The sequence below is a fragment of the Heterodontus francisci genome, chromosome 11 (genome assembly GCF_036365525.1).
Source record: "Heterodontus francisci isolate sHetFra1 chromosome 11, sHetFra1.hap1, whole genome shotgun sequence".
Lineage (NCBI taxonomy): Eukaryota > Metazoa > Chordata > Chondrichthyes > Heterodontiformes > Heterodontidae > Heterodontus > Heterodontus francisci.
The window spans coordinates 28,529,688-28,540,485 of NC_090381.1; the positions used below are offsets into that span (position 1 = coordinate 28,529,688).

General features: G+C 46.4%; 1 protein-coding gene across 1 annotated transcript in view; it reads right to left on the bottom strand.

Annotated features, from left to right (window-relative positions):
- crocc2 (ciliary rootlet coiled-coil, rootletin family member 2) overlaps positions 1-10,487 on the bottom strand; it is a 490,923-nt gene extending 480,436 nt beyond the window's left edge. Inside the window, exon 1 of the mRNA XM_068041847.1 lies at positions 10,362-10,487. Within this exon, the coding sequence (XP_067897948.1) occupies positions 10,362-10,412 (51 nt within the window). The 5' untranslated portion in view covers positions 10,413-10,487. The remainder of the gene's footprint in view (positions 1-10,361) is intronic.
- Positions 10,488-10,798: the final 311 nt, after the last annotated feature.

The following is a 10,798-nucleotide window of genomic DNA, read 5'->3' on the forward strand; positions in this document are numbered from 1 at the left end:
CAGTTTGCCAATGAATACTTTAAAGAATTCATGGTATTGTATGGATTCATTCATACCACCAGCTCATCAAGATACTCTCAGCCAACTGTGAAGCTGAAAGAGGAGTGCATACAGTGAAAGCATTGCTGAAGAAGAACGAGGATGTTCAAATTGCACTTCTGAGCTATCGTTCAACTCCACTCCAAACTGGGTTAGTGCCATGTGAACTCCTAATGGGAAAAAGACTGAAAACCCAACGACCTACTCTCACAAACACTTATGCCACAAGAAACGAGTTGAAGACTTGGACACATTGAGGGAGAAAGAGGATAGAGATCATTCCAATCAGATGTAGAACCATGACAAATGTCACAAGGCAAGAAACCGACCAGACATCCAACCAGGAGAGCCAGTTTGGATCCAAAACCAAAATCGTTATGGTGAAGTGGTTGAACAGACACCACATCCAAGGTCCAACCTTATCCAAACCAGAGCATGGTACAGTGAGATGAAACAGATGTGTATTGGTGGCCATACAGAAGTAGCCTCCGATCCTGGGGAATCAGTCATCTCCAAAATCTAACGGACCAGAGATGCTGCATCATCCACCAATCCAGAACACAACCTGAATGATGAACCTGATTCCTTTACCAATTACACTCTTGCACAGAAGAGTCAGAGAGACCACTCAGAGGACCTAAATCCACAATCAAAGAAGAGGACTCGATATGATAGACTTGTTTTTTTTTATTCATTCATGGGATTTGGGCGTCGCTGGCCAGGCCAGCATTTATTGCCCATCCCTAATTGCCCTTCAGAAGGTGGTGGTGAGCTGCCTTCTTGAACCGCTGCAGTTCATTTGGGGTAGGTACACCCACAGTGCTGTTAGGAAGGGAGTTCCAGGATTTTGACCCAGCGACAGTGAAGGAACGGCGACATAGTTCCAAGTCAAGATGGTGCGTGCATTGGAGGGGAACTTGCAGGTGGTGGTGTTCCCATACATTTGCTGCCCTTGTCCTTCTAGTTGGTAGAGGTCGCAGGTTTGGAAGGTGCTGTCTAAGGAGCCTTGGTGCATTGCTGCAGTGCATCTTGCAGATGGTACACACTGCTGCCACTGTGTGTCGGTGGTGGAGGGAGTGAATGTTTGTAGATGGGGTGCCAACCAAGCGGGCTGCTTTGTCCTGGATGGTGTCGAGCTTCTTGAGTGTTGTTGGAGCTGCAACCATCCAGGCAAGTGGAGAGTATTCCATCACACTCCTGATTTGTGCCTTGTAGATGATGGACAGGCTTTGGGGAGTGAGGAGGTGAGTTACTCGCTGCAGGATTCCTAGCTTCTGACCTGCTCTTGTAGCCACGATATTTATATGGCTACTCCAGTTCAGTTTCTGGTCAATGATAGCCCCTAGGATGTTGATAGTGGGGCATTCAGCGATGGTAATGCCGTTGAATGTCAAGGGGAGATGGTTAGATTCTCCCTTGTTGGAGATGGTCATTGCCTGACACTTGTGTGATGCGAATGTTACTTGAAACTTATCACATTTCTACACGGACTGCTTCAGTATCCGAGGAGTCACGAATGGTGCTGAACCTTGAGCAATCATCAGCTAACATCCCCACTTCTGACCTTATGATTGAAGGAAGGTCATTGATGAAGCAGCTGAAGATGGTTGGGCCTAGGACACTGCCCTGAGGAACTCCTGCTGTGATGACCTGAAGCTCAGATGATTGACCTCCAACAACCACAACCATCTTTCTTTGCGCTAGGTATGACTGCAGTCAGTGGAGGGTTTTCCCCCTAATTCCCATTGACCTCAGTTTCGCTAGGGCTCCTTGATGCCATACTCGGTCAAATCCTGCCTTGATGTCAAGGGCAGTCACTCTCAACTCACCTCTTGAGTTCAGCTCTTTTGTCCATGTTTGAACCAAGGTGTAATGAGGTCAGGAGCTGAGTGGCCCTGGCGGAACCCAAACTGAGCATCACTGAGCAAGTTATTGCTAAGTAAGTGCCGCTTGATAGCACTGTTAATGACACCTTCCATCACTTTACTGATGATTGAGAGTAGGGCTGATGGGGCGGTAATTGGCCGGGTTGGACTTGTCCTGCTTTTTGTGTACAGGACATACCTGGGCAATTTTACACATTGCAGGGGAGATGCCAGTGTTGTAGCTGTACTGAAACAGCTTGGGTAGGGGCACAGCCCCTTCAGTCATTTCTTGATATCACGCGGAGTGAATCGAATTGGCTGAAGTCTGGCATCTGTGATGCTGGGGACTTCATGAGGAGGCTGAGATGGATCATCAACTCAGCACTTCTGGCTGAAGATTGTTGCAAATGCTTCAGCCTCATCTTTCGCACTGATGGGCTGGGCTCCCCCATCATTGAGGATGGGGATATTTGTGGAGCCACCTCCTCCAGTTAGTTGTTTAATTGTCCACTACCATTCATGGCTGGATGTGGCAGGACTGCAGAGCTTAGATCTGATTCATTGATTATGGGATCGCTTAGCTCTGTCTATCGCATGTTGCTTACGCAGTTTGGCACGCAGATAGTCCTGTGTTGTAGCTTCACCAGGTTGACACCTCATTTTGAGGTATGCCTCCTGGCATGCCCTCCTGCACTCTTCATTGAACCAGGGTTGGTCTCCTGGCTTGATGGTAATGGTAGAGTGGGGGATATGCCAGGCCATGAGGTTACAGATTGTGGTTGAGTACAATTCTGCTGCTGCTGATGGCCCACAGTGCCTCATGGATGCCCAGTTTTGCATTGCTAGATCTGTTCGCAATCTATCCCATTTCGCACGGTGGTAGTGCCACACAACATGATGGAGGGTATCCTCAATGCGAAGGCGGGACTTCGTCTCCACAAGGACTGTGCGGTGGTCACTCCTACCAATACTCTCATGGACAGATGCATCTGCGCAAGGCAGATTGGTGAGGACAAGGTCAAGTATGTTTTCCCCTCTTGTTAGTTCCCTCACCACCTGCCGCATTCCCAGTCTAGCAGATATGTCCTTTCGGACTCGGCCAGCTCAGTCAGTAGAGGTGTTACATACATGAACATGTGTCTTCATACATGAATCACAAAATGTAAGCATACAGGTACAACAAGTAATTAGGAAGGCAAATGGAATGTTGGTCTTTATTGCAAGGTGGATGGAGTATAAAAATAGGGAGTCCTTGCGACAACTATACAGGGCATTGCTGAGACCACACCTACAGTACTGCATACAGTTTTGGTCTCCTCATTTGAGGAGGGATATACTTGCATATGAAACAATTCAGAGAAGTTTCACTAGGTTGGTTCCTGGGATGAAGGGTTGTCTTATGAGGAAAGGTTGAGCAGATTAGGCCTATACTCATTGGAGTTTGGAGGAATGAAAGGTGATCTTCATGAAACATATAAAATTCTGAGGGTGCTTGACAGGTTGATGCTGATGTTTGCCCTCATGGGGGAATCTAGAACTACTGGGCACAGTTTCAGAATTAGGGGTCTCCCATTTAAGATGAAGTTGAGGAGGAATTTCTTCTCTCGGAGGGTTATTAATCTGGGTAATTCTCCACCCCAGACAGCATCGGATGCTGGGTCATTGAATACATTCAAGGCTGACTTAGACAGATTTTTGATCTACAAGGGAGTCAAGAGTTATAGGGGACAGGCAGGAAAGTGGAGTTGAGGCTACATCAGATCAGCCACAATCTTACTGAATGGCGGAGCAGGCTCGAGGGACTGAATGGCCTACTCCTGCTCCTATTTCGTATGTTCTTATGTATTTGCTCTTCTATCTCCCTCTGACAGTTTAGGGGTCTATTGAATACTCCTAGCAACATCATTAAACTTTTTTGTTCTTCGGTTCAATCATATTCCTCCTTTTAAGTTCCTTCTACCATATCATCTATCCTCACAGCTGTAATTGTTTCTTTAACTAATATCGCAATAATCCTACCTTTTTTATCCCTTCATTATCTCATCTGAAAAACTCTTGACCAGGAATGTTGAGCTGCCATTCCTGCCTTTCTTTCAGCCATGTTTCAGTAATAGCTATGACATCATACTTCCAAGTGCCTACAGTAATGCCAACCCAACCGTCTCAGGAAACAGACTCTTAAAATCAAGAAATTTGGTGTAAACATCATTCATTGCGATTTCTTCAAACATAAATTAATTCAGATTGACAGTTGATTTATAAACCTCATTAGTCTCTTATTTAATCTCTAACAGGTCAGAGCTCTTTACAAAAGTTATATTACTGCCCCCTTTGGGGATATCAAGGTCTAATTTCAGGAACCGACGTGTTACTTCCCGAGGGCTGTCCAACTCAAGATCAAGGGTTGGGAGGATTTTAGATTTCAGCAAAGGAGGACAAGAAATTGATAAGGAAAAAGAAAAGAGAATACGAGAGTAGACTAGCAAGAGACATAAAAACAGATTGTAAATGTTTCCATAGTGTGAGCAAATCCACATCTAGCAAGAATGAGGCATATTAGTTTTGTCATATGGAACATTAATTTTAAACTCTTACTGGACTGAAAACATGGTGGCACCTGCATTCCAAAAGGACAGTGGCGGGAAACATTTGCAATCTAAGAGACAATTGCCTGGAGAAGACAATGGAACTGCTCCCTGATTCAATTAACCAAATGGATTTTGATCAAAAGACATTGAATGTGTGAAAGCTAGCATTATGGAGAACACCTTACTGAGGAGGTCAAATGAGATTGAAAGAATCCCCAAAAAATCCAGGTGGGGAGCTAGTCACATGACTGGCCTCCTGGCCCAGGTTTGATTTGAATTGCATTCACAGAACAGTTTGGGTCAGACTGCAATTTGAAGATGAAAAAGAAGGAAGGTCTCTCTCCCTCCCTCTCACGCAAAGACAGGGACCCACAGAAGAAACCAAGCCAAGACAGAAAACCATCAGAACAAGTTTGAAAGAGTGCACTGGGCCCCAACAAGATGGCAAGATTTAACTGCAATCAAAGATGTTACATCGAACTCAAAAGACAGTAAATAAACTCCAGCTATTGCTTCAAACATTTCCCCTTGATTCTTTCTCCTTTTCTGTCTCTATCTGCATGTGTATTTATCGGGTATGCGTGCTAGCGTGGTCAAGTCCTCATTGCAGCCTTGGTTCAAACATGGATAAAAGAGCTGAACTCAAGAGGCGAGGTGAGAATGACAGCCCTTGACATCAAGGCAGCATTTGACCAAGTATGGTATCAAAGAGCCCTAGTAAAACTGAGGTCAATGAGAATCAGGGGGAAAACCCTCCACTGGCTGGAGTCATACCTAGCGCAAAGGAAGATGGTTGTGGTTGTTGGAGGTCAATCATCTGAGCTCCAGGACATCACTGCAGGAGTACCTCAGGATAGTGTCCTAGGCCCAACCATCTTCAGCTGCTTCATCAATGACCTTCCTTCAATCATAAGGTCAGAAGTCGGGATGTTCGCTGATGATTGCACAATGTTCAGCACCATTCGCAACTCCTCAGATACTGAAGCAGTCTTTGTAGAAATGCAGCAAGACCTGGACAATATCCAGGCTTGGGCTGATAAGTGGCATGTAACATTCGCGCCACACAAATGCCAGGCAATGACCATCTCCAACAAGAGAGAATCTAACCATCTCCCCTTGACATTCAATGGCATTACCATCGTTGAATCCCCCACTATCAACATCCGAGGGGCTGCCATTGACTGAAAGCTGAACTGGAGTAGCCATATAAATACCGTGGCTACAAGAGCAGGTCAGAGGCTAGGAATCCTGAGGCGAGTAACTCACCTCCTGACTCCCCAAAGCCTGTCCACAATCTACAAGGCACAAGTCAGGAGTATGATGGAATACTCTCCACTTGCCTGGATGGGTGCAGCTCCAACAACATTCAAGAAGCTCGACACCATCCAGGACAAAGCAACCCGCTTGATTGGCACCCCATCTACAAACATTCTCTCCCTCCACCACCGACGTACAGTGGCAGCAGTGTGTACCATCTACAAGATGCACTGCAGCAATGCACCAAGGCTCCTTAGACAGCACCTTCCAAACCCACGACCCCTACCAACAAGAAGGACAAGGGCAGCAAATACATGGGAACACCACCACCTGCAAGTTCCCCTCCAAGTCACACACCATCCTGACTTGGAACTATATCGCCGTTCCTTCACTGTCGCTGGGTCAAAATCCTGGAACTCCCTTCCTAACAGCACTGTGGGTGTACCTACCCCACATGGACTCCAGCGGTTCAAGAAGGCAGCTCACCACCACCTTCTGAAGGGCAATTAGGGATGGGCAATAAATGCTGGCCTGGCCAGCAATGCCCACATCCCATGAATGAATAAAAAAAAAAGTTGCGTATTTTTAGTAGTTTTAACTGAATTAGAGTTTTAAGGTTAATAAACTTACACCTTTCTTGTTTAAACCTAAGAAAACTTGTCTGGTTGATTTCTTGCCATTGCAATTGGAGAGCAGTGAACAACGGTTCACTGAGGGGAAGCTAAAAGCATGGTGCTTTAAAAATTAAACCCTGTTTCAGTCACACCTGGAAAAGGTTGAAAGGGAACCCCTGGATCCCTTTCTCACCTGATCGTAACAATAGGTATGTAAATAGGAAGAGATTACTGAAAGTAAATGTGGGCCCATTTGAGGCAAAGATGGACAAAATTATAATGGGTGAATAAGAAAATGGCAGAGACGTGAAAAAAATACTTTGTATCTGCCGTCCCGAAAGAAAACACAAAAAACCTTTCCAAAATAATGGGGAACCAAGGATTCAGCAAGAATGAGAAACTTGAAGAAACCAGTCTAAGTTGGGTAGCACACTCATTTGAGTCATCCCTGCCCTTTTACAATTCGCCCCAGGCCCAAGTAAGGGTCCCATGCTCACGGTTACAAACCATGGCCAACGCCAGCACCAGTAAATTTTCGGCGGTGATGGTGGAAGAGCCAGAACCTCGAGGAACAAAAGCTGTTTAAGAGGTGAAAGATCCTTCAGGAAGAGCACTTGTGTTTCCTTTAAAGCACGAGGAAGGCAATGGGAAAACATCTCATGCATTCTTTCCCTAGTCTTATTGCTCATTTCTCATGGAAATTTAAAAAATGGAAGCTCTTGTGAGCAACTGACGAGGAAAGGGCAGAACCATGAGGTGTGCTAAAATGAGCAGAGAACCTGCCCTTGGACAGATCACCACTACTACTATAAGTAAAGAAATATTACTGGTGAAATTATTGGGTGTAAGTGGCGACAAATCCCTTGGGCCTGATGGACCACATCCTCAAGTTTTAAAAGAGGTAGCTGCAGAGATAGTGGATGCATTGGTTTTGATCTTTCACAATTCCAAGGATTGGAAGGCAGCAAACATAATCCCACTATTTAAGAAAGGAGGAAGAGAGAAAACAGGGAACTATAGACCAGTTAGCCGAACAGCAGTAGGAGGCAAAATGCTAGAATTAGGGATGGGATAACAGGACACTTGGAAAATCATAATATGATTAAGCAGTCAGCATGGATTTATGAAAGGGAAATCATGTTTTACAAATCTGTTGAATTTTTTTGAGGATGTAACTAGTAAGATGGATAAGGGGGAAACAGTGGATGTAAAGTATTTGGATTTGCAAAAAGAATTCGATAAGGTGCCACAAAAGAGGTTGTTACACAAAATTAGGGCTCATGGGATTGGAGATAATATATTGGTAGGGATTTAGGATTGGTTAGTGGACAGAAAACAGAGAGTAGGAATAACAGTACATTTTTGGGTTGACAGACTGTAGCTAGCGGGGTACCGCAATGATCAGTACTTGGGCTTCAACTATTTGCAATCTATATTGATGACTTAATTTAGGGTACTGAGCGCAACATATCCCAGTTTGCTGACAGTACAAAGTTAGGTAGAAAAGTAAGCAATGAGGGGATGCAAAGAGGCTGCAGAGGGACATACATAGACTGGGTGAGTGGGAAAGAAAGTGGCAGATGGAATACAATGTGGCAAAACATGAAGCTATCCACTTTGGTAGGAAAAAGAAAAAGGCAGAACATTTTTGAAAAGTGACTGACCGGGAAAAGTTTGCTTTCAGAGGGACCTGGGTGTCCTTGTACATGAATCACAGAAAGTTCACATCCATGTACACTAACACTGAGGAAGGCAATGGTATGTTAGCTGTTGTTACAGAGGGATTGGAGTATAAGAGTGAAGAAGTCTTACTACAATTATGCAAGGCATTGATGAGGCCGCACCTAAATTACTGTGTACAGTTTTGGTCTCCTTACCTAAGGAGGGCATACTTGCCATAGAGGAATACAGTGAAGGTTTATTAGATTGATTCCTGGGATGAGGGGATTGTCCTATGAGGAAGCATTGAGTAGACTAGGCTGATATTCCCTGGAGTTTAGAAGAATGAGAGGTGATCGAATTGAAACATATAAAATTATTAAGGGCTTTACAGGGTAAATGTTGAGAAAATGTTTCCCCGGGTTGGGCAACTTAGAACATGGGGTCACAGTCTCAGAATAAGGAGTTAGCCATTTAGGATTGAGATGAGGAAACATTTCTTCATTCAAATGGCTGTGAATCTTTGGAATTCTCTACCTCAGAGAGTTGTGGATGCTCAGTTGTCGAGTATAGTCAAGTCAGAGGTTGATAGATTTTTGGGTAAGAAGGGAATTAAAGGATATGGGGATAGTGTGGGAAGGCAAAGCTGAGGTAGAAGATCAGCCATGATCTTGTTGAATGGCGGAGCAGGCTCGAAGGGCTGAATGGCCTACCCCTGCTCCGATATCTTTATGTCCTTATGTTTGTATGTTCATATGAGTCAGGCCATTTTTTGGTGTCCAGAGTAGCACCTAAGACAGGTATTCGGCAATGGACTTATGACATGCCTGGTGCCTGATTTAGGACCGCTCAGTATGCCAAGACATGAGACCTGCGCCCACCAATGGGGGTCACTCTTGGAAAGTTCAGTCGCTCCTCTTCATGGGGTGGAGGGGGGGGGGGAGGGGCCGTCTCCTTCCACTGAGGTCTACAGGAGGTTGTCTCCTTTCCCTTCCAATGGGGTCTATGAGTAGGAGTCTCCCTTTCTTACCCTCAGTCTCTCTTTCCTCCCTGCCTCCCAATCCCAGGCAGTGGATGTGGAGCCTCACCATGCCAACATTACAGGAAGGGCAGCAATATATTGGAGGGGAGAAACACAATTAAGCCAAGTGGATTAGAACCCTGTTAAATCAAATAGTTAAAACACTAATCAACTTTGGAAATGACAGTATTTAGCTGCAGGTACATTGTAGCCACACAGTTCGTGCTGAATCCACACTTGGTAAATTGTAACCCATACACAGTTAGTGCTGAATCTATTGCCATGAGTCCAGTTTAAGCGTAAATTTTCCTGAAAGCCTAGGTAAAACTGGGCCTGACTCTCAAAGTGATTCATGGTGGCATCATCAACCTTCAGCTCCGAACTCGTCAAGCGGTGGATCCAGGCTTTCATCTGATGTCAGGGGCTGGGGCCCCACTCTACCACAGGTCTGCTCAAGTTGCTTAGTGACTGAGACAGCAAGTATGGAAGCTAGTCCCTGCTTCTCAATGAAGTCTCTGAATGTTGCGCCGGCACCACGAACACCTCTGCTCGTACCTGTAATGACCCTATAGCGAAGGAGTGGCATTCCAACCCCAGTCAATGGTCCATGGGATCCAGAGGAGGAGCAGAATATTGAGAAAGACGCATTTCAAACCTGTCTGTCAAATCCTGAGTTTTAAGAGCCCTCTTGCGAGATCATGATTAAGACTGAATTTTACACTGAAATCGCATCTTTTGCAACACATTTGCAAGATTTGCCATGTGTGTCTATTTGTTCCCTCAGCTCCTCTACTTTATTCACTAGACTCCAAGCATTGAAATATATACCATTAAGCACTGCCAAACTTCTTTGTTGCCTATTTTCTTGCCTTTTGTTCCTCTGCCTTCCACATTCACTTATTTGCCTGCCATTTCCAGCTTTGTTTCTTTGCTTTCCATATCTGGGAAGAGGCTCAATTCACACATGGCTTTCCAGCGCTGTGTAATCTCTCCGAGTCATGCTGCCACTTTTAGTATAAAGTGATCAGGAGAGTCACTTCGCGAGGACACGCCAATTTTGTGACAGAGCCTGGCTGCTCTTCTTCGGAAAGGGGAGGTGCAACGTCCAGGGCGCTCTGTCCCTTAGGACTGCACCAGCCTCCCAAGGCCATACTTTCCTCAGGGCTGCCCGGCACTTCAGCACCAAGCTCCCACATTGCAGGCGCCCGGGCAGTTTCCAAACCCATCCTTCCCCCGGCCGCCGCTGGAGGGAACGCCTCACCCTGTTTGTAACAGGTTAACTGCCAAGTTAAAGAGAAAGGGAAGCAGCCGCGTCTACCTGGATCACAGTCTCCAGCTTCTCCTCAGCGCGCTCGCTTGGTGAACTCATGGAGATCCTGGCGTCCCTGGAGCTGCCGTGCAGGCAAGTTGTAGCTCGGTACCAGCTCCAGAATGGGATTGAGGAGAGGGGGGGTGGGGGGTTGTTGAGGGGAGGAGGTGCCTGGGTGTATGGGTTTTGGGAAGGGGGGTATTGCTGCTGGCTGGGCCAGTGGTGATGAAGGTATCGGGAGGGGACCTCGCTGCTGCTGGGGGGCGGCGGGCGGGGAGTGGGGGAGGATGACCGCTGGTTGGGAATGGTGGGGGGGGGGGGCGGTTGCCTCTGATTGGGATTGCGGCGGGGGGGCAGTTGCCGCTAGTTGGGGTTGGGGGGGGGGGGGGGGCGGTTGCCGCTGGTTGGGATTGGGGGGGGGGGCGGTTGCCGCTGGTTGGGGTTGG